The 24,444-nt window shown below is 40.7% G+C and overlaps 2 protein-coding genes across 3 annotated transcripts in view; one reads left to right on the top strand and one right to left on the bottom strand.

Annotated features, from left to right (window-relative positions):
* Positions 1 to 8,054, top strand: part of C1S (complement C1s) — a 13,444-nt gene extending 5,390 nt beyond the window's left edge. For both annotated transcript variants that reach the window (XM_044678019.1, XM_044678018.1), the window contains exons 7-12: positions 394 to 547; positions 1,959 to 2,074; positions 2,457 to 2,535; positions 2,994 to 3,122; positions 4,296 to 4,370; positions 6,772 to 8,054. In XM_044678019.1, the coding sequence (XP_044533954.1) occupies positions 394 to 547; positions 1,959 to 2,074; positions 2,457 to 2,535; positions 2,994 to 3,122; positions 4,296 to 4,370; positions 6,772 to 7,571 (1,353 nt within the window). In that variant the 3' untranslated portion in view covers positions 7,572 to 8,054. The remainder of the gene's footprint in view (positions 1 to 393; positions 548 to 1,958; positions 2,075 to 2,456; positions 2,536 to 2,993; positions 3,123 to 4,295; positions 4,371 to 6,771) is intronic.
* An 8,620-nt stretch (positions 8,055 to 16,674) lies between these two features.
* The window catches only part of C1R (complement C1r), a 41,084-nt gene continuing 33,314 nt past the window's right edge, over positions 16,675 to 24,444 (bottom strand). Inside the window, exon 12 of the mRNA XM_044679081.1 lies at positions 16,675 to 16,713. Coding sequence (XP_044535016.1) covers positions 16,675 to 16,713 — 39 coding nt within the window. The remainder of the gene's footprint in view (positions 16,714 to 24,444) is intronic.

Below are 24,444 nucleotides of genomic sequence, written 5' to 3' on the forward strand. Positions count from 1 at the left end.
TCCTCCTCCTCCTCCTCCTCCTCCTCCTCCCCCCTCCTCCTCCTCCTCCTTTCTTTTTCATCTCCTCCTTCTCCTTCTCCTTCTCCTCCCTCTCTTCCTCCTCCTTCTCCTTCTTCTTCTTCATTATAACAAGTATATTCCCAGCTTTGAACCCTTAGGAGGACTTTTTTTTTTTTTTTTAAAGCCCTTACCTCCTAGGACCTCCCGACCCTGGACCTGGCTCTCTATCCATTGAGCTACCCAGCTATCCCCTTTGTAGCTTCTTCTACATGGCAAGTAGCATAGGCTCTGTTATACCATGTCTAGATTTTTTTATGCCTTACCATCTGCTTCTTTTCCTTCTTTCCTTTCTATGCCTCTCCTGACTTATTCTCATTTATTTTTTCCTCCTAGTTCACAGCAGGAGGTCAGCAGTTTGGACCCTATTGTGGCAATGGATTCCCTGGGCAGCAAATGATTGAAAGCAGGGACAATGTTCTTGATATTGTCTTCCAGACTGACCAAACAGGGGAAAAAAAGGGCTGGAGACTTCGTTACTATGGAGATCGTGAGTAACCATGGAAGCTGTTCCCATAGGTGGTTGCATTCAAGTGACATTCCTATACCAAATAACTGAAGAAATAGATATATAGGCATAGAAACACACACACACACACACACACACACACAGAAAGAGACAGACAGACACACAGAGAGACAGAGAAAGAGAAAGTCAGAGAGAAAGAGAGAGACAGAGAGTGAGAGACTCAGAGATAGAGAGACAGAGAGAGACAGACTGATGTAATGGGGAAAAGGGGTTTCTTGGGTTGAATATATTAAAAGGTTGGTTGCCAGGGGAAATTTCCCTAATTAGGGAATAGCCTCAAGTCAAAATTGACTTTTATGGAAATTTATTTACAATTGAGAAGAGGTAGAAGAAATAAGGAAATAAGAATCTAACACAGTAGGTAAATTGCTACGTTCCCTTAGTTAATCCATGTAGATCTAATTAACCCAAGAAAGTGGGGGGGGGGGTTTGGGGGAGGCGGCTGCTGTAGCATGCAAACTCTGGGGCCTGAGGTGAATAAAACAAAGGCTTCAGTCACAGAGTCTCTATTAAAGGGAAAGGTCATTTCCTTAAGAGAAGTTCAGGAAGATTCAGTCTTTAAACTCACCACGAGGAATTCCAAAGAAAGATTTTAAGAATGGTCTCACCAAGGTTTCAGGGTCCCAGCCAGTACTCTTCCACGAACCAGAAGAGCTCCTTCACCAGAAGACCTTCTTCTCCAGAAGACCTCTCTGCCCCAGAAGACCTTCTGACTCACTCAACTCTCTCTTTTAAAGGGGTCACTTCCTGTGCCTCCCTCCTAGTTTGTGTGTCCAATCACAACAGACACTTCTCTTAGGAATGCCTAGGAGGTGGTCCTTTGATTCTGATTTGTCACCCACTCTAGCACACGTAGGTTACACACCTCCCAAAATTGGAGATGTTCTCATCTTTGGTGATTAAATCTAAAGATGGGCAGTGTAGACTTAATCTAATTATCACACAGAGAGGGAGAGGGAAAGAGAGAAGGAGAGAGTGAGAAATGGAGAGAGAGAAGGACAAGGGGAGAGAGAAAATGGGTGGAGAGAATGGGAGGGGAGAGAGGGAGAGACAGAGAGATAGAGAAAGAGAGACTTAACCTCTCTGGGCTTTAGTTTCATCATCTGTAACTTGAGAAATATAATAGAATATAGAATAAAATAGAATAGAATTACCTTTGGAGGTAATGAGTTGTGAGAAAAGTGCTTCATAGTTGTAGACTATAGCTTCTTTGGGCTAATTGCTATAAAAATATGTCATTATATTATATACATTATCTATCTTACAAACAAAGCAAATAGACCAGAGAAATACATCATTTTGAAGACAGATGATTCTTAAACTTTTCATTTGTTTGTGTTTTCTCTTCTGTGGCTGTCATTTCCTTCTAAAGCAATGCCGTGTCCTAAAGAATTCACAGCCAACTCTGTTCAGGATCCTGTAAAGGCTAAATATGTGTATAAGGATACTGTGAAAATAACTTGTCTGGAAGGGTTTGAAGTCGTGGAGGTAAGCTGCCTTCAGGGGCCTGTCTCCTGCCCCCTTCCCTCCATTCAAGACAATCACAACCAATTCTTTACCAAGTATTTACTCTCCATGGCTGCTTCAAAAGAAGGCACAGCCATTTCTTTTACAAGCAGGGCAGCCCAAGCATGCCTCTTCTGAGTATTTCATCTCTCCTTTTATGAAAAGCCCCTTGCTTCTTTATTTGGCATTCCCTTTCCTGACTTCAAATTGAAATCAGTTGTGAAGCTCTGTCTCTTGGCTGCTTTGGGTCGCTCCTGGCGAAAGTTAAGGAAGGTTCCTCACTGAACACCAGGACTGGACATCTTCTGGTACTTTGGCTTCCTCACATCCCTCCTAAGTAATGATGGTTCTTGTTATTCTTTAGGGAAGAGTCACCTCAACATTCTTCTATTCTACTTGTCAAAATAATGGGCAGTGGAGTAAATCCAACTTACAATGCCAACGTAGGTAACAGAGTGGGATATTCTCCAAAATGGGTTTGAGGATATAAAACTACTCTTCCTCAGATCATAAGAGGAGATGGCTTGGTCTTGGGCATCCAGACACAGAGACTTCATTGGGCCCTAGGACAGAACTGCCCCCAGGCTGGGTAGAACACCCAAGGACAGTGGGATTATTACAAGAATGTTCCCCCCCCCCCCCCCCCGCCCCAAAGACACCAGTGAGAGGGAGAGACCTCTAATGGGATAATGGCTGTGTTTGATCCTTCAATAGGGGTAGCATAAGGAAAACCAGATAGGACACCCCATGATGAGTAAATATCGAAGGCTCCTCTCAGAGATACCTGAAGACTTCACTGGGCAGTGGAGCCCCATGGGAGAGACAGTTGGAGGTGGTTTCATAATGATTCCTGGGGGACAGTGGTTATCCCCATAACCCTAGTTCTGACTTTTCCTTGTAGCTGTGGACTGTGGCTCCCCTGAACCCATTAAAAATGGGAAAGTAAATGATGAAGAAAATACCTTGTTTGGAGACGTGATTCAATATACCTGCAACAAACCTTACTATAACATGAAGAATGAAGGGACTGGTAGGTTTTTCCATTGGGGGAGAAGCAGTAAAAATAAAGAAGTTAAAAGATAAGTTTTCCTTGGAGTTAAAGGGCAAAGTGGAGTTACTGAGAATGTGGATAAGGCACTGGATTTAGGATCAAGAAGACATGGGTTTGGGGCAGCTGGGTAGCTCAGTGGAGTGAGAGTCAGGCCTAGAGACAGGAGGACCTAGGTTCAAACCCGGCCTCAGCCACTTCCCAGCTGTGTGACCCTGGGCAAGTCACTTGACCCCCATTGCCCACAATACACCGAAGTACAAGGGTTAAAAAAAAAAAAAAAAAAAAAAAGAAGACATGGGTTTGCCAGTGGAACTGTGTGTTGGCTAAGCGGGGATAGGGAGGACTTAGGGGAGAGGGAAAGAACATGAAATATGTAACTAGGGGAAAATATTCAAAATAAAAATTAAAAAAAAAAAAAAGACATGGGTTTGGGGGTAGCTGGGTGGCTCAGGGGATGGAGAGCCGGGCCCAGGTCCTGGGTTCAAATATGACCTCAGACACTTCCTAGCTGTGTGACCCTGGACAAGTCACTGAACCCCCATTGTTGCCTAGACCTTACCACTCTTCTGCCTTAGAAACAATACCCAGTATATGAAAGGTAAGGGTTTAAAAAAAAAAAGACATAGGTTTAAATTGAGCCTCAGATGTTTGCTAGCTATGTGACCCAGGGAAAGTTATTTAATCTTTTTCTGCCTCCATTTCTTTATCTGTAAAATGAGGGAATTAAACTCAATCTGTTAAAAATTCCTCCCAACTACAAACCTGATCTTCTGATCCTCTGAGTTCTTGACTATATTACTATTTTCTTCAATGTCTTAGAACATCATTCTCCCATAGGAATGGTTGATCAAGTCAAAAGAGACATTTCTTACACAAGTACTATGTGCCAGGCTCTGTGCTAAGACCTAGGAATACAAAACAACACAGTGCCTCTCCTTCTTCTGCATCTTGCTGTAGTAGGAGAGAAAGATCTTTAAGTATTTTCCTGTTCTGAGGCCAGAATCTGCAGAAGGTTGAATGTTTAGCCCTCCCCTTGCAGGTCCAGATGCTTGTGCCCTGGTCTTTGCCCTTATAGTGCCTAGGCTAGGGAGCCTGGAGCTCTGAGGAAGAGGTTTAGTACTGAAGGGCTTCCGCCTTCCTTTTCGATTTCAGGGGAATATCGTTGCGCTGCCAATGGGACTTGGCTGAACCAGGAGCTGGGCACGGAGCTGCCCGAGTGTGTAGCAGGTAACTGGGGCCAGCTCTGGAGAGAAACTGTGGTGGTGGAGGGAGGGGGCAAGAATCGAGTCTAAGCACAGCTACTTGAAGAAGCTGCAGAGGGTCTCCTGGCTCCCCCGACTCCCTCAGGTCCTGTCAGTGACTCCTAGAGAGTTTGGGAACACGAGCCGGTTGGTGCTATAGTGAATTAACCTCTTGGGAGAAAGCCTAGCAACTTTGGGACCACTGAAGTCTGACCACCAGTGGCATGGTGGTTCTGCTAAGGTGTGGGAATTCTAGGGCTTCTGGGAACTGATTAAGACTAGATGGGTCTGTGGGAATCACAATGGGGTGGACAATGGGCTGGATTTGGAGCCAGAGCTTGGAAGGAAAGGGCAGAGAATTAGCATTGATGTAGCACCTACTATAGGCCAGGCACTGTGCTAAGAGCTTTTAGCAAATATTCTCATTTGATCCTCACAAGAACTCTGTACAACAGATGCTATTGTTATCTCCATTTTACAGTTGAAGAATCAGAGACACAGAGAGGTTAAGTGGACTTGGGTAAAAATCCCACTTCTGATGTCCATACTATCTTGGGTGACATTGAACAAATGGAACTCACTTCCCTGGTCTCAGTTTCCTCATCTGTACAATGCAGGGTTTGGACTAGAGGGCCTTTGTGGGCCATCCCAGACCTAAATCTAGATGTCACCTAGTATGGGTAAGTGGTGGATTCAAAATCAAGATTAGAGTTAGTGTAAGTTTAGTGTAAGTTTGGTAAGACTGTCTAGGCAGAAGTTCTCAACTTTTTTGTGTCACAAACCAGTGAAGCTTATATTTTTAAATACATAAAATAAAATACTTAGAATTACAAAGGAAACCAATTCTTTTGGAATAGAGATGTAGTTTTTTTTTAATCCAAGTTTACCAATGTCAGACTAAGAACCTCCGGATAAAGACTCAGAGCTAGATTGTAAAGGTACAAAAAAGCCATAATCAGGTATTAGATCAGGTGGATAGACTAATTTTTCCACAGAAAAATCTAGATATAAACATTTATGGTGAGATTGTTAAGGATAGAACTCTGGACCATAAGTTTCTCACTGATGCCTCTTGGATCTTCTTTAGCATTAATAGAGCTGCTAATGTCAAAATGTTAAAATGTCAAATGTCAAAATCCTTCTTTCTCTGACTCTATGTCTATGTGTCCAATTCTTGTGCCCAGATCCCTTTTCCCCTACTATCCTGTCTCTACATACTTGAAACCACAAAAAGTGCATTTTCTCAGTTTATTTACAAGGGAAAAGAGAAGTAAACAAATCCATGTATAATTCAACAGGGTCAGGTAATTAGTAGTATGTGTAAAATCAATATATAGAGGCTCAGGCTGAGTAATACTGAAGTTTTTTGGTCCAAAGTTTCACTAAAGTTGTCCCCAAGATAGGGGCAGCTGGGTTGCTCAGTGGATTGAGAGCCAGGCCTAGAGACAGGAGGTCCTAGGTTCAAATCCGGCCTCATACACTTCCCAGCTGTGTGACCCTGGGCAAGTCACTTGACCCCCATTGCCTACCCTTACCACTCTTCCACCTATAAGTCAATACACAGAAGTTAAGGGTTTAAAATAAAAAAAAAAAAGTTGCCCCCAAGGAATCGTATGGCCTAGGTGAACTTTTCTAGAGCAGAAATGCTGTGCCACAGCTATGGACTCCCTATGTGGCTCCCAGAGTCCACAGTACACATTCCTTCCTTTCTTGAACTCAGGGCAAAGGACATGTGAATCCAGCCAGAATAGGCGGGGAAGAGTTTAGATCAGTGATTCCCAAAGTGGACACCACCGCCCCCTGGTGGGTGCTGCAGTGATCCAGTGGAGCGGTGATGGCCACAGGTGCATTTATCTTTCCTATTAATTGCTATTAAAATTTTTAAAAAATTAATTTCCAGGGGGGCTAAGTAATATTTTTTCTGGAAAGGGGGCGGTAGACCAAAAAAGTTTGGGAACCACTGGTTTAGATGATGGTCATCAGCTGATATAGTGAGTAAAAGGTAAAGGGACTTTACTTCCAACCAAGAGAAGGCAGCTCCTATTGCTTCACTGCATCCTCAGCTGAGCTATATTTTGGCAAAGGAACCAAGCTCTAGTCAGGGCTGGTCAGGAGATGAAAATGCTTCACATCGAGTCACTGGGAGTCAAGACTGTGGTGGGGAGGCAGCTCCTTTCTCCTGTGTTAGTTGTCAGTGATGGCACGTCATACATAGTACTTTCAGTTTGTGTGAAACCCAGCCTGTGAATCTACCTGAATCAGCAGATTAAATGTAGGGTCTGAGGAGTCTTCTGGAAAGATTGGTAATAAGATAAATGGTTGGGCATCAGTTTGAGGCCAATTTCTTTTTAATAGTCCTCTGCCAACTTATTTTTCTTTCCCTCTAGTCTGTGGAGTCCCCCGTCTGGAATTTGCAGGAACCCAGAGGATTTTTGGAGGTGTGCTGGCAGACATCGGCAGTTTTCCCTGGCAAGTGTTCTTTCAGAATCCAAGAGCTGGTGGAGCCCTCATTGATGAACATTGGGTGTTAACTGCTGCCCACGTCGTGGAAGGGAATGACCAACCTATTATGTACATGGGAACCAGCGCAGTCCATTTTTCAGCTCTGCAGGGGGCCCAGATGCTCGTTGCCGATGGGGTCTTTATCCATCCCGGCTGGGAGCCCCTTGGTGAGCTCAAGTCAAGGAAGAATTTTGACAATGACATTGCACTGGTGCGCCTAAAAGACCCAGTGAAATTGGGGCCTAATGTTTCCCCCATATGCCTGCCAGGTCGTTCACCCGAGTACGACCCCCATTTTGGAACCCTGGGAATGATCTCAGGCTGGGGCAGAACAGAGAGACCTATTAAAGTTGCTTCTCTTAGAGGGACAAGGTTACCTGTGGTCCCCCTGGAAAAGTGTCGGTCAGTGAAGAACGAAGACTCCAGAGTAGATACCAGCACCCTCACTTTTACTGATAACATGATTTGTGCTGGAGGACAGAAAGGGAGTGATAGTTGTGAAGGGGACAGTGGTGGAGCCTTTGCTATCCAGGACCCCACTGAGAAGAACTCCAAATTCTATGTGGCTGGCCTGGTGTCCTGGGGGCCCAAATGTGGTACTTATGGGATCTACACTAAAGTCAAGAACTACATTTCCTGGATTGAGAAGACCATGCAAGAAAATAGGATCTCTGACGAGGATTAATCCATTCTTATCTCACCCACTTTCTCTTTGGATTGGCATGACCAGACCATGGTCCTCCCTCACGATATGCCCAGTGTTCATTGTAACTGTGGGGAGTGAGATTGGAATGTTTGTGGTGAGGGTGAACCCTGAGGTTGGCTCTGAAATATCTGTCAGAATGTATTCGTCCATCATAATGGCACTTGGTTGGTGATATCCAACCATATATTCCATTATGGCTACACTTATCTTTGGAGTCCTCTTTCTATTAGTTTATGTCATTCCTTTGACTATTACCTAATCCTACAAGAATGAAGAATATCCCAGAAAGGACTCTCTTGCCCTCAGTCTTGAGGCTTGCTGGTTGTTACAAGACAGGAATGGTGACTGATAGAGGCACCATTTTCCTCCCCTTCCTACCTTCTCCCTCCATTCACAGTTATATTTAACAAATCATTCTTAATATTCAATAATCAGCCACAATAAAATGTGATTCCACCTCAACTCAAGTGTTTTCCTCATACTTTCATAAAAATTCAGAACCAGGATCACAGAATCCCAATGGAGCTGAAGGAAAGGGGAAATGATTGACAGAAAGTCAATCATGCCTGTTTACTATTTTTAAAAAATTTATCTCCTATTTTGGAATTGGTACTAAGTGGGGCAGCTGGGTAGCTCAGTAGATGGAGAGCCAGTCCCAGAGATGGGAGGTCCTGGGTTCAAATCTGACCTCAGACACTTCCTAGCTGTGTGACCCTGGGCAAGTCACTGAACTGCCATTGCCTAGCCCTTACCACTCTTCTGCCTTAGAGCCAATACACAGTATTTGCTCCATGATGTAAGGTAAGGGCTTAAAAAAAAATGTTAAAGTATCAGAGAAGTTAAGATCTAACAGAAGCAGAGGTGAAGTCCAGGGGAATCAAGGGGGTAAGGAAGCAGGAGATGATCAGAAATTTTGAGGCATAGGAAATAGTGTGGCAGGGTGGCTAAAGTCAATATAAGAAAGGAAGATAGGAAAGGAAGATAGAAAAAGAAAGAAAAAAGAAAGAAAAGAAAGAGGAAGAAAGGAGAAAAAGAAAGAAATGGAGAGAGGGTTCTCCAAAATTTGAGTAAAGAGTGATCCCAAATCAGGATCCAAAATTTCTGTTAAATGTGAACCTGGGGTTTAAAAAAATATTTTAAATGTTTTCTTGGAAGCCCATGGGGACCTTTTATCCCATGGGTATCATGAAAAAGATGAATGCTGGAAATGGAGGCATGATAAAGAGAATGTGGATCCATATTGGGGATGTGTGCATATGGGAGTCAAATTACAGCTGAGCCAATGATGCCATCATGGAGCTATAAAGGAGTGAGAGGGTTTTTTGCCTTTTTTTTTTTTTTTAAATTATTTCAGGAAAAAAATAGTGCCTGGAAGTCAACATTCAGAGTGAGGGAGTTGTAGGAAGTTTTTTATGATTCATATTTTTAGTATGAAATTGAGCAGGTTTACTTTTTTGAGTAGTTTCCATTTTTGCCAAATTTGTTTTTATTTAATGTTTAGCTGATGATGAAATCTCGATGATGAAATCTCAATGATGTGGATCCTCTCTCTAGTGATGCAAATGGCCACCCATCCCTGCCTTCTAATCCTGTGTCCCTTTTATGGTGGATGTTATGCTGGGGGTTTAAATTAGTCCCTCAATCAAGTGGGGTGAAGTGGAGAGTTAACTGACTAAAGGGAAATACATCCAGATAACACACACTAAGCTGGGGAATAACTAGATAATAGATAGATGAACAAAACCAGGGAAACAGCTTTACATCACAGTGAGTTCTTGTTGTCAATAAAGGTATTTGGGAAAGAAGATACAAGGAAGGTCTGTATAACAGGGTTTTATTAACAAAACTAGGACAGGGAGTGATGAGAAGTAGGAGAAACCTACCACTTAGATCTAAGGGTTAACTGACAGGGACTGGAGGGTTGGATATGGCTACTCTAATCACTAAACCTACAGCAGACAGTCTAGGGCAAGGGCTGGCTGGTCTGGGTTAAGGGTATCTCACACAGCTGTCCTTTGGCTGTTGTCTAGATGTCTCAGCTTGTCCCAGGAACACAGGTTAAACAACAAGATAATCCAATTTGCAAAGTGAGGGAGATGGAATTTTCTGTGTATGTTCACCACCACAGAAAAATCCTTTCTCAACCTACTCTTTTGCAGTCTTGATAGAAGATTTGTATTCAATGTTCAAGGCACAATTCCAAAGTCCTGAGATCCCAAAACCACACACAGGCTCACCAGACAGGTGCTTACCCATTTCACAATTGCCAAATGCAGAGTCTCTGTGTGAAAGTGTCTCCTCTACTAGGATTTCAAGTTTGGAACTTTCAAGCTCCTGCTGGTTTGCCAGGCAAAGTCTGCTCTTTGCTAACAACCTTAATCTATACTTTCTCTATAACACCTACCATAAATCTCCCATAGGACAGTCACCCAATGATTTGGAAGCCCTCTCCTACTTCTATAGACAGTCCTGGAGTATGTGTACACTTAGGTGGCTATTCTTTCCTTGCTCCCCAAATCACTTGATTGTACTCCTCTCTTTTCTGATCATTTGCCATTAAAGAAAAATTATTCTTGATTGGTCATGTATTGCCACCACTCATGCCCACAATATACCCTCTGTTGCCCTTTGAGAGATCATCAATATTAATTCTTTAGAGACTGGAACATTCCATGAGTTTTAGCCATTAAGCAATGCTAACATTGATATTAATCATCAAAGGGCTAATGAATAGAGTTACCTCTAACATTATCATCTTTTAAAGAGTCTTTGACATACACATGGGACATACTTTGGGAGGTTTTCAGGTGGCATTTTGCTCTACCAAATCAAGTGCTTTATTATGGTCAACAAATAATAAACACAGTAGGACCTTGCATCTTCTCCACCTTTTGGTCCACTGTGTGATTATAAATAGTGTGATAATGAGATTAAATCTATCTTGTCCTTTCTTAAATCTAATCACCAAAAGTGTAAACAACTCCACTTAACTCACACTGATAAGAATGAGCTAATTTCTTTCAGACTTTCTTCCCTATGTTTTCCATTCTTTAAATGGAGACTAAAGATGACAGTTCACCACAGTGTGGGTGCCATGATCTAAACCAGTGAGGGAGGAAAGGACTTCCTTCCCCTGCTCTCCCTCTTACCCCTTGACTCCATGGTTTCTTCTAGCCTCAGGTTTCTGTTCTGCGTTGTTTGTTCTTAGTTTTAGGTGCTGGCAGAGAAATGCAAATTAAAAGAAGGTTTGTGGAGGTTCTCCTCAGACCTCTCATATTGGTTATTATGATAGAATAGGAAAATTACAAATATTGGAGGGGATGTGGAAATATTAGGACACTAATTCATTGTTGGTGGAGTTATGAACTAGTCCAAACTATTTGGAACTATGCTCAAAGGACTATAAAATTGTTCCTACCCTTTGCTTGACCCAGCAATACCACTATTAGATCTATATACTAAAGAGATTAAAGAAAAAGGGAAAGGAGCTATTTGTACAAAAAAATACTTATAGAAATTGTTTTCGTGGTAGCAGAGTTGGAAATTGAGGGGATGCCCATCAAGTGAAGAAATTGTGATGAAATACAATTGTGGTATAAGAAATGGTGAGTAGGGTGGTTTCAGGAAAAACATGGGAAGACTTATATGAACTGATGCAAAATGAAGTGAGCAGAACTAGGAGCACATTGTGCAAGGTAACAGCAATATTGCGCAATGATCAATTGTGAATGACTAAACTATTCTGATCAATATAATGATTCAAGACAATTCTGAAGAAAAATGCTATCCACCTCCAAAGAAGGAACTGATGAAGTGTGAACACAGACTGAAGCATAATTTTTAAACTTTCTTTAATTTTCTCATTTTTTCAGTATGAGTAACATGGAAATATGTTTTGCATGATTTCATATGTATAATTAATATCACATTTCTTGCCTTCCAATAGGTGAAGAAGGGGGAGAGGAAAGGAAAGAATTCATAGCTCAAAAAATTTTTTAAATGAATGTTAAAAAAAAGTTAGTGCTCTTTTCTCCTCAATTCAAAGTTTATACCAGGTTCTTTGATTCCTTTTATTTGTCATTTGTTGTGGAGTAATAGAAAAGGAGTATTGTTCGGTGAATCCATTCTTGGAGTGGAAGTCCAACTCTGACACTTAGTTGGCTATGTGATCCTGGGGAAGCTACTTCACTTATCGGTGCCCTAGGCAACTGAGAGTAAATTGTGGAGTAGGTGCTGATTTACATTGATAGAGGCTTCCTTATTCCAGGGCAATCAAAGATCTGGGGGAAAAAAATGGAACAATAATCATATAGTTTCCTAATTTGTTTCTCTTAACTATATTTATACATTTGCCTTGTCTCAGATCACAATTGCTATTTCTCTTTTGGATTCAGCTGAGCCATAATAAATTCCACTGTGTCCCCATACTTGAACTCTGTTTAGATCTTGATGTTGTGTGTTCCTTGTAAAAAACAAAAACACTAAATTGTTGAGTTTCGTTTTCTCATCCATTCTTCTATCCTCCTTTGTTTTATTGGCAAATTTATCCAGATTCACATTAATGATTTTTATTTATTTTTTTCTTCCACAAGATCCTGGTATATTTCTTTCCTTCCCTCCCAGCTTTCTTCAGAAGAAAAAAAGAAAAGAAAAAAAAATGAAATTAGTAGTAGATATCTGTAGCTTATATTGTTTAAAACAACCATTCTCCATGGGGGCAGGGTGTGGGGCATCTCCCTTCTCCCATCCCACGCCCAAATTTTGGGGTCTTGCCAGTTCTCTTTCTTTCCTAATCACCCTTCTACAGCTGTAGTTTGTTTTTCTTAAGATCATCCCTTTTCTGACTCTACCCTCCTTTTCACACTGTCCCAGCCTACCTCTCTTCCTCTGTTCCAATCTACTCTCCTGCTTTCATTAAGTTTAAAAAGTCTTCCCTTGACTCAAATAGATAAGAATAAGGTTCATGTCACTCTCTACCCAATATCTTAATGTTTAAATCATCTTCTCCTTTGGAGGCCTAATTATAAGAATAATTTGTTCTTCCTTCCCCCCATTTCGAAATATTTGTTCTCTTATTTTTTTAAACACTCAAGCATTGAGTTTGTCAATGTGAGTTCCCTTATTGATGCTTACACACCACACACACACACACACACACACACACACACACACACACCATAAAGATGGGTCCAGTTGATAATAGGATTAGATTTGTAACTTTTTAAATAGCTAAGTTCAAAGATGGTTGCCATTGACAGTTCAATGTCAACTTGAAAGATGGGTCTCCAGAGGAAAGAGCCAGAGATCCGTGCTTGGTCTTTTGCTATTTTTAATCTATGAATTGTGTAAAGCAGAATTATCACTTCTCTCAGAGGAAACGTGCCCTTACAATTTGGAACTATGCTCAAAGGGCTATCAAACTGTGTATAATCTTTGATTGAGTAATGCCTCTCTTAGATCTGTATCCTAAAGAGAGTTAAAAAAAAAAAAAAAAGGCAAGGTGGGTGGATGGAGAAGGACCTCCTTGTACAAAAATATTTATAGCACCTCTTTTTGTGGTGGCAAAGAATTGGAAATTGAAGAAATGTCCATCAATTGAATCTTTGTGGAGGGCTATCTTAGAGCCCTAGAGATATCAATCATCTAATTCTTTGGGATTTCTCTCCTATAGCTGATTTTAACTCTTTCAGTGTCTTAAGATCAAAAGACTCAAAATGAGACCAATGCAGTTCCCCAGCTGGTATAATCAGAGTTTTAAATCATTTTTTTTTTTACAAAGCTTAATGTTTTTTTTTTTTGTTATTTCTGACCCTATTGACAGTAGTCCTTGTTCCCATGAGAAGTGTAGCCTATGTAAAGAACAGGGTTCTTACCGTGTGCGTTCCCATTCCTATTCTCTTGCTGACACTCACTCCTCCCTATCCCACCAAAAAGAAAACAATATAATTGGCAAATATCCACACAAACCTATAGGAGGCCTGTTTCAAAAGGAACAGACATACAAAAAGTACAAGGAACAAGAATCTCACTCAGAGTTGCTCCTTAGCAGAATCTCAGCTTCTCAAGAACCCAGATCTTAAAAATCCCTACCCAACAGATGAGTCACTCCTTGTGGAAAAAAACAGCTTAGAAAAGGGCCAAAAAAACCCCCCTCCAAACAACAAAACAAACAGGAATTCAGATTCCCAACTTGTGGTCACCATTTGTTGAGATTAAAATTCTCTGGATGTCGGATTTTAATTTCGTAATTATTTATTAGATAGCAAGAAGTGGGCCAGAGAAAGAGAGAGAAAGACACAAGCACAAGTTCCACGACTGGCCACCTCCTCCTGGAGCAGGCTGAGCCAGCCCAGAGACAGACTTCTCAGTGAATCCAAGTCCTCTGGACTTCAGCCCACATTCTCTATCCACTGTGCTACCTAGCTGTCCCCACTGAATTAGTTTTTTGGCTCTCTTGGCATCCTTGTGATAATTGATTTATATCAGCAAAAATCCCTTTCTTATTCTTTTATTAATTTCTCATGTTAACTGTTTCAATAGCTAGTGTAACTACATCAGATTGGGCCTCAATTGATCTCATACTTTCACATTTTATTCTTTCTTTTATGTAATATTCTCATCTCAACCCCAGAACTGTTAGAAGGATATTTAGTTTAGCTTAGTAAGATTTGATTGACAAGGAACTGGCTTAGAATTCTATGTGGGGGACACAGGAGAAGGGAGTTGAACTCCTGGAGGGAGGAAGGTGCTTTTTCTCCTGTGTGTGTGTGTCCTGATCACCTGGGTTCATCTACAAATAAGAGACCTGGTTTGCTGGAGATAGGTCCAGCTGAGGGGAGACATTACAGAGGTGGACTCTGTATGTCAATAATCCTAGCTTCCACTCCAAGCTTGGATTAATAGCTGTAACAACTGGACATCTGTGAAACTCATCTGCTGAAGAGATATCTGTGAGATCCCCACAACTACAGCAGGACCTGTTCCCCATCCAGTTGCTGGATTGGTTTGAGATTAGGCAGCTGTCAGTTTAGCCTGCAGAGTAGTTGTACCCTAACAGACTTTGGGAGGGGATCCTTAGTACTCTAAGCTATATTACCTAATCCTTTCCTTACCTGTCCCCAAAATTATTAAAATCCATTTTATATACTCTCCTTGTTTTAAGCTTCCTTTCCCAAACCTGGAAGGACCCACTATGATTTGACCCAGCTATTAACCTGGTGATATCCTCCTTTACCCCAATTATCCCATTCCCTCACTTTACCCAAGCCACCTAGGTTTAATTTATTATTACAGGATTATTTTATTTACTACAGAACCCCTGCAGAATTGCTATTAGAGGTTTTAGGTACTCTGTGGATCTATGGCCACTCAAAATAGTAACTCACAAAAACCCTAGTGCCATTTAAACTTTTCCTGTGGTCAGGCAGAGGATGAAACTCATTCAAATCCAAGGAATTTAATGGGAGTGTATAGTAATAAGGTTTGCAATAGAACATTGCCTGAGGGAACACACTACTACAAATATACATACCATCAGTGGGTCCTTTGGTCAATAAGTGTAAATGATTATTGCCTGACTACCATTAAACTACATGGATATCACCCATGAGGGGTCCACATGTGGAGAATTTGTGTGTCATATATTTGACATTTCAGTAACACCAATGACTTCTGGTTATGTTAATGTACTTCTCTCAGCAGGCACTCTCTTTGCCTGGAGATCCCCTGGATTCTACTGACTCTATTGGACTTGGGGTGATGATGGCAGGTCCTGTAATCTGCACTGTGCTAAGAGTAAGGGTTGGTTCTGAGAGTTGTTCTAGGAGAGTAATATGTGCTAGGTTTATCTCTTCAGGAAGACGAATCAATGGATAAACATCTATTAAACACCTACTGTATATCAGCTACTGTGCTAAGTGCTGGGGATACAAAAAAGGCAAAAAGGTAGTCTCTACCCTAAAAGCAATGGGAAAGACAATATGCCAACAAATATATACAACCTACGCACAGGATAAATAAGAAATAATTAACAGGGGTGATGCATTAGAATTAAGAGAAGTTGTACTCTAGCACACAAAGCATGAATTGGCTAGAGTTGCTGGTCTTGTTGGTCCTTGGTTTTCAAAGAGGATGGGTGATATCTTGACTTGAACATGCATTGGATCTAATTGAAGTAGAGTTTCATAAAGTAATCAAGTCTTACTTTCTCTTCCAGAGTCATCAAAGACCAGTGGCAAGACAAAAGTCAGGACAACTGGTGATGGCTCAAGATGCAGTGGATAACTAAGGTGTATTTGATGTCTGACCAAGCTCCAAGTGCTCCACAGCACCTGCTTCTACTTGTCTTCATGGCCACTGGAACAAATTGTTCTTATCCACTCATTCAACCAGGGATAGTTAAGCTCTTGGGTAAGAGCTATTAAGAATGTATTTGCCTATATTAAAAAATGTTCTACATGATAATGTTGTGGGAGAACTTTGAGGAGGAACCCCAGGTTCAGGACAGGTTGCCCTTTGCAAGAATGCAAGACTCCAAAACTTAGCTTAAAAATAAAAAGAGAAATTTATTAATTTGGAAGCCATGTTAAAAGCCTGGGAGACAGTGTGCAAATGGAACACTGTCTCCCTGAGGAGATGGGATTTGGGGTTTTTATACCCTTTTGACAACAGGTGTTACAGGATAAGGGAGGGACAGTGAATCAGGAATGAGGTAATTCACTGAGGTTGGGAGTATAAGGGATGATCAGTAGAATGCCATGGATAAGATTAGGTATCACCCAAAGCTTATCAGAGTGGAAATGAGAGGTGCATATCTAAGTTAATTGAAGACCTAGGGGAAAGTCCAAGGTGGGGATGCCCTCCACTGATACTGCATAAATGGAAGAGGTTGGCCAAAATTGAGGGACATTTTTGGATTTCTCTTGGTTTCATGTATTGTCATGGTCAACAGACTTGTTACCAAGTGGTTATTGGTGATGGACCTTTCCATATTTACTCTGACTGGTTCTTTATAAAGCAGACATGGTGGGTTGCTTGGCTTGTGTGCTTCAAACCTTCCCAATATTGTAGCACCTTTTAGAGCTTAGGCTTTATTGACATAGCCTTTGAGAACCAGTGTTACCTACATGTCATAGTAAGGTATCAGAGTAGAACTCTGTGAAGGGTCAAGAAATAACCTACTAAAAATTCCATTCTAATTACATTCTTTCAAAACTCTTTTGTTCATTTTATATATATATATATATATACACGTGTATGCTTATGTTATTAGCAGTGAATGGATTCTATTTTGAGTTTAACATAATTTCACTTATATATTTCCATGTATAGATTCATCCTCTCTAGTCAGACTCACATTTGCTACTTGGGTCCCAGAATAGCAGTACCTTGAGTTCTAGGGGTAACCCTGTGGTGGATTATTCTTCTAATACTCTTTCACAAGGTCCCACTAGTATACTTTCCCACTGACAATCAGCTTATAGACTTAATTAGCTCATAGAAAAGGCTTTTACTCAAATGACATGGCAAAATGCTCACCTCTACCACTACCCTCTCCAAGCCTGGGGCATACTTTCCCACAAAATTGCATAGCATTTGTTTGGGAGTCAGGGTAGACACAAACTTTTTTTTAATTATTAAAGACCCTTTTCTCTCGACTTTCTTCTGCTTTCTTTCTTTTTCTTCTTTCTTTCTTTCTTTCTTTCTTTCTTTCTTTCTTTCTTTCTTTCTTTCTTTCTTTCTTTCATCAATACAGCTGCTAGGGAAAACCTGGTCAAGGCAACTCAGAACTCAAACTGTAGGGCCCCAGTGTCTCTTTTATCTCTTCTGTCTCCAAACAGTCTTCTCAAAGTTCACTTCAGGGCTTGGTATTAGTAATGAATGAATTGCTCCACTGCTCAGCTAGGCTGGTTCTTCACAAGACATGGCATCTCTATTGCAATAACCTATCTGATGCTGGATTGGACTAGTAGTTTGCCAACTGTATTAGTCCTACACCTAGAATGCAAACATCCTTATATAATCTTTTCTGCTTGCTTGTGTTTATCTTATATTATGTTTCTCCTTACTCCTGTGTTTGTATTTCAGTTTCTATTCAGCTCTTGGCTGGGTTGTTCATTAGAAATGGTTAGGAACTCCAGTTCATTAAAGGTCAAGTTTCCCCCTGCCCCAACCCCAAAGGATAATATTCAACTTTTCTGGGTAAATTATTCTTGATTCTAAGCCTGTCATTTCAACCTTTTGGAACATCTTCCATGCCTTCTACTTCTGTATAGTGGGAAGTGCCAGCTTTTATTTGATCCTAACTCTGTTTCCTCAGTATTTGAACTTTTTCTATCTTATTATTTGCAATTATTCTGTCTTTTTTAAAAAAATACCCAGAAGTACTAGATTTTGTCTATAATGTTTCTGTGAGTTTTCATTTTGGGGTTTTGTTCAGTAGGTGAGTGGTAAATTTTTCCTATTTTCACTTTACCCTTTGGTTCTAAGAGATCTGGACAATTTTCTTGCATTATTTCTTGAAATATGATATCACTTCCCTTTTCTGGTTATATATTGTAATAATAATGGAGAGCTAGAGCCAATGTTTGAAAGAGGGGAGAGAGAGAGAGTCTATGAGGTGAGAATCTCTTCTAGCTCTCCTCTTGTGCCAAATATACACTGGGAGACTTCGAGGGGTTGTCACCCCAAAACTGGGTGACCTGGATGGTCGTGCTACCCCACAGGAGTTGGCTTCTCTATGAGATGAGATATGTGATACCTCAATCTGATTCTGAATGAGGGCAGGGTTCACACAAGCCTCCCCCAAGGTCAGTCAACTTCACAGCGGGTGATCTGGCTTCAAGATGGAGGCAGCCAGACCAAGCTGTGATTCCCCTTTCCCTTGTTGTCTCTTAGGCACTCTGGAAGTTAGACTGGAAAGGGTTTCTCAGCAAGGTTGGGTAATGGGGGAAAGCGACTAAGAGATCACTCCTAAAATGGAGTCCAAAAACTTAGCTCACTCTTTGGTTGAAGTCTTGATGGGTGAGAAGTGATGGGATACCTTTGACCAGAGAATCAGGGTTTCAATTTCCAAAGAAGATCCTCAGGAAGCCCTTAGGACTGGATCCAACCTGGGATGTCCTCCTCTTCTCTCCTCCCACTCCTTTGGAGAATTACTTTCTGGTCTCAACTGTCATCAACTGTCACCAACTGTCAGCCACTCCTTCTCTGGCTCCTTTTGTCCCATCCCTCTTCTACAAATCCTATCCTTACAATATTCAGATAGTTCAATGATTCTTAAATTATGTCTCCTTGATATATTTTCCAGATTTGATTTTTTACATATGATATTCTTTACATTGGCTCCTATTTTTCAATCTTTTGACTTTGTTTTAATATTTCTTTTCATATCATGATGTCATTAATTTCTATTTGATCCATTCTGATTTTCAGGAATTTGTAATTTGAGTAGAATTTTGTACCTCTTGGCTGAACTATTAATGCTCTTTCCAACTGTCTCTTCCATAGTGCTTATTTCTTACCCAATTCTTTCTTCTGTTGCTTTCATTTAATTTATAATATCCATTTTTACTCTTTAAAAAACTTGTACCATTTCTTCTAGGAATTCTAAGTGATCTGAGAGGCAAGGGTGAATTAAGCTCTTTTTTCTTAGGGGTTTTGCTTGCAAATGATTCATAAGTTATTCTTCTCTTCTAGGTTTGTGTCTTGGGCATCTCTGGCATCATAATAGCCTTTTATCTTTTTTTTTTTTTAGGGGGAGGTTGTTGTTTACTTCTAATGATTTGCTCTAAGCAATGTGGTATTGTTTGCTTACCTGAGAACTTTGATTCTGACCATCCAGGAGACCCCTAATTTGATGTCTTGGATGAGCATTTAGTCCAAGATCTTGAACATGGATGAACTCATGTTCAGTGCTCTGGGCAGTACTGGACTGGAGGGTGGGAGCTAAGTCCCAGATGAACTCTGTTCATGTGTATACCACATTGTTGTTCTAGCTCAGAGCTCTAGGCACTGAGACCTTGTTTCAGGCTCCTTTGAGAGAGCTTGTGTCACTGACTTGAACCCAGGACCAGGTCTGTGGTAAGCTCTGGGCATCCCTACACTGCTGGTCTAATTTAGGGCTCTAGAACTAAGTTCATGATCCCAGCCCATCTCTACTACACAGTTCCTCTGGCATAGGTTATTTGCCTATGGGTTGCATTTATGATCTTGGACTAGAAAGTTGATCTATTGTAGTTTCTCTTTTGATTTCCCATCATTATTTAGTCTTGCATTCTTCTGATACAGTTGTGGGGGTGGGGATGCACTGTATTTCTTCCTCTACTTTTGCTTTCTTGGCATATTGACATTGCAGTGATTTCACAATCTCAGGGATAGATTCAGAGAAGTTTGACTTTGATGGTTCTCTTGTGCCTGAAGAGTAAAAGAAACTAGTTGAGGGAGAAACTTAGTAGGAGTTCAAGAAGTTTTCTTACTGCAAGGGTAGGACTCAAGGAGCAGCTCATAGAATATGCTTTACTAAGTTCTAATATTTTTGAAAGCAATCACAGAAAATTCCCCTATCTGTGACAGAAGATCTCAGAAATCATCTGAAAGAACGAATTGCAGGTCAATAGTATCATCAAAGAGTCCAAAAATCCATATGTACCTATAGTAGTGACATTAAAGAAGATCTAGAGATTGAATAGGAACAAGAGAGTTACAATGAACCAGTCTCTTATGCCAAGAGTTCAAGATGCTCTGGGTTGCTGGCTAGGTGTTGTGTAAATGGAATCAGCTCATCTTCATTCATAGTTAGACTCTAGTCATCAGAGATAATGTCATCCCACCCAACTTAGTGGGGAGGAGATTAGTTACCCACATATGACAATAAGTAACAAATCAAGAACAAGGGACTGTCCTTTGGGCAGTCCAAAACAGTGTTGAGGCTGCCATTTGTCCCCTTGAAATTAGAGGTGAGTGCAGGAAGTGATGGAAGATGCTATTCTTCAAATATGATGGTAACTTCCTGTGGAGGCAGTTGGCACTTTGAACTTGATGCTGAAGGATCTCTGCTGAGACCTCAGGTGGCTTCCCTCTGAATTGTCACATGGGTAAGTTAGGCTGACTCTCTTTCTCCTCCCTTGGCGTTTCTGGAGTCTCTACCCTCAAAGAGGCTTCCTTGCCTCTTTAATTGTCAAAAGTCTTGCGGCTAGTAACCTTGTTTAACTAACCTCTAAATTCTCACCTGGCCCAGACCTCTGGTGGTCCGGGCCAGAGTTTCTCTCTCTCTATTTCCCTACCTTCAACCTTCCTAATTGTAAATACACTTCTATAAAAGGCATCTTGACTTGGGTCTATTTTTAATTATGGAACCAAGCTAATCTGATTGATTCCTGGTGACCACACCTTAATTAAATATCTAATTTCCCCTCTTACAGTGTTCATTAGTTCTGGTTTTGAATTTATGTTATGGATACTATCAGTTTGTAAAAACAATTTGTTTCAACTGCATGAAGGCATTAGAAGTGGGTGTTATGGAGTGCTTTGAGCTTGTTAAGACATTGAAGACACCAAGGTCATCTACTGCATCTTGGACCATCACCAGTCTTTTTTTGTCTTGCCACTGGACTTCAATGACTTTGGAAGAAAAAGTGAGACTGATAATGACTTTGTGCCACTCTGCTTCCCTTAAATCCAATTCATGGGCCATCACCAATGATAGAATTTGATCCTCTTTGAGTACAAAGGACAACCACCACCACCTTCCTTTAGTTAATTATTTCCTATTTATCCTGTATATATCGCTTGCTTTCTATATATTTATTTACATGTTGCCTCCTCCACTAGATTGTAATCTTAAGGGCAGAGACTGTCTTTTGCCTCTTTTGCAGCCCCAGTGCTTAGCACAGTGCATGGCACATAGTAGGTGCTTACCGGATGGTGATTTATTGAGATTCTTTTTCTTTTCTTTCTTTTTTTTTTTTAAACCTTACTTCCTGTCTTAGAATTAATATTGTGTATTGGTTCTAAGGCAGAAGAGCAGTAAAGGCTAGGTAACTGGGGTTAAGTGACTTACCCAAGGTCACTCAGTTAGGAAGTTTCTGAGGCCAGGTTTGGTCCCAAACCTCCAGTCGCCAGGCCTAGCGCATTGTCCACTGAGTCACATGGCTGATCCTATAAAGATTCTGATATAGAAAAAGACAAAGAAAAGAGAGCATTCATTTGCTTACCACTTTGAGAATATGTTCCAAGATAATCTCAAGCACACCCCTCCACTTTCTTTTTTCTTTAAAAAAAATATTCTGAATGTAAATACAAAGAGAAAAAGGGATTTCCATACCCACAGTAGTAATAAAAATTCTATATGAAACTATGAATCTCCATTTCATTCCACTTACTTTTTTTTTAAAGCACATCATTCATTCCAAAGGTCACTTTGAAGATTGTCCTGCTTGATTATGTGAACTTTTGAACTTCCTTATATTTTTTTCTGCACATTAAAAAATGTTAGTACGACTCTCTTTCATGGAGGGGCATTAGTATTACTACTGATCCCCCAAATTCTTCTCCCTTAATGAAAACTGAGAGAAGACATGATGGGGAATGATATTCATCTCCAGAGAAAAAACTGTTGGAGTCATCTTTTATGAGTATATGTACAGTTTTTTTTTGGGGTTTTGGTTACGTATGAGTTTTCTCATACAACAATGACCAATATGGAAGTGTGTTTTTCATGACAATAAAAAATAGGGAAAAAACTGAGAGAAAGGAAGAAAGAAAAGAGGCTTTTGTAACAAATAAGCAGAGTCAGACAAAATAAATCCACAGAGTGACATTGTCAAAAAATGTATCTCTGCACTTTGTGTCCATCACCTTTCTGTCAGGAGAAAAGTAAAATGCTTCACCATAGAGTCTCAGGACATATGGTGGGGCATTGCATTAATCAGAGATTTTAAGTCTTTCAAAATTATTTTTCTTTACAATGTTTCTACCCTTGTCAAATTTTGTCTGGTTCTGTTCATTTCATTCTTCATTCAGAATTCTCTGAAACGATCTCTTTCATCATTTCTTATGATATAGTAATATTCTATTTCATTCATTCATATACCACAATTTCTTTAGTCTTTTTTTTTTAACCCTTATCTTCTAAGTTAGAATTGATAGTATCAGTTCCAAAGCAAAAGAGACACAAGAGCTAGGATATGGGAGTTGTGATCAGAAAAGAAGGACTTCCAACTGTCACTCCACTCCTGTTCCAGCTCTGGACTGGGGAGTTGGATCAAGGGAGGTGGGAGTGGTGGATTTGGAGAGAATCTGGTTCCTCTGTACCTCTATATTTGAGACTGAGTGGAGATCACAACTGCCATCATTCATTTCTGCAAGCTTCCTTTACCAACAAAGAAAACATTGAACAGCAGTTCTCCATTTTGTCGGGAGAGCCTGGACTTCTGGGGGAGTGGGCTCAAAGGGGGGACCCTTCCCTGATCCTACTTGATTCGTTTATTCCTGTTACTCCCCTTTTATATTAGGTTATTGTATAGTGATTAAGAGATTATAGGGGGTGAGAGACTAGTACTGAGATCAAGCCACAAAGAAGATCCAGTGCTTTCCCCAGGGAGAAGTTCATAGTTGTTAGTGAAGTCTATTCCTTTTACCCTCATTCCTGGTTCCCCACATCCTTCCCTTTCCCTGAACCCCAAGTACTTTATCTTCACAATAAATCCCTGTTCAGCTATATTAATTACATTGATTAGAGTTTGGAGTAGAGTCCTTGAGGGGGGAAATATTTGTTGGGTGGCTGAAGGGAGGTTTTAGAACACACGACTCCATCTTGAGGAAAAAACTTTTGGAAAGTGCTTGGGGGGAGGTTTGTCAAGATTTTAGTGGCTCTGAACATTGGACAGAGTCATTTAGGATTCAAACTAATCCTAACACCTTCCTCCATCATCTCCTTTACCACCCTTCCAGTTTGGGGAGCCCCCATCCAAGTTATACCCTCAAAAAGTCTTCCTAGTAGGGAGGGGGGAGTAAGCAACTTTGGCCCAGGTGTTCCAGATAAGTGGGGGTCTTTAGATCACACCCCCACTATCTGATAATCCCCTTCCTACATAACCCAACTAGGAAGTTTGTGAGGCCAGATTTGTACCTACGGCATCCTGTCTCCAGGCCTGGGTCTCTTTCCATTGAGCCACCTATCTGTCCCACATTCAGCCATTCTTTACCTCTATAAGAGACCATCTAAGACTTCTGCTTAAATCTTTGTTCTTTTTCTTTTCTTTTTTCCTCTCTCCTCATTTTTTGTTCCTCTAGCATCAGAAAATTTATTTTACTTGGAACTATTTTCTCCTTGATATTATTCTTCTACCCACTCCTTCATCTTCTCTGTTTGTTTCCCTGTTGAGTTTGATGTATTTTTACAACAAACTATGTGGGTGTATTTAACCCTTCTTTGTCTATTCGAGAAAAAAAAAGTTCATTTGATGCTTACTTCCCCCATTATTTCCTCCATGTTTATAAACTCTTCTCATGTTTTCCTGTTCTAAAGAAATAACAAGTTCCATACTCTTTCTCCTTTCTACTGTTATGAGTAAGATTAGATTAGCTAGTTATTAGGTATTAATTATATATTGATTAGGAAGTACCTAGCAGGAAGGAGCTGGAGCTGGGAATTCCAAGTTGGAATGAAGGAGGAGGAAGTCTATCTGTGTTCTGTGTGTGGACTCCATTAGTGGTAGGCAAAAACTGTTGCCAGCCTGGGAGAACTCAGAACAAAGACCTTGCATCCTGTTTTCCCCTGGATCCTGTGTGGTGTGGCATTTAAGGAAAGAACAAGAGAAGAGGACAGTGCTTCAAGCAAAACCCTTACTGC

The sequence above is a fragment of the Gracilinanus agilis genome, chromosome 5 (assembly GCF_016433145.1).
Source record: "Gracilinanus agilis isolate LMUSP501 chromosome 5, AgileGrace, whole genome shotgun sequence".
Classification (NCBI taxonomy): Eukaryota; Metazoa; Chordata; class Mammalia; order Didelphimorphia; family Didelphidae; genus Gracilinanus; species Gracilinanus agilis.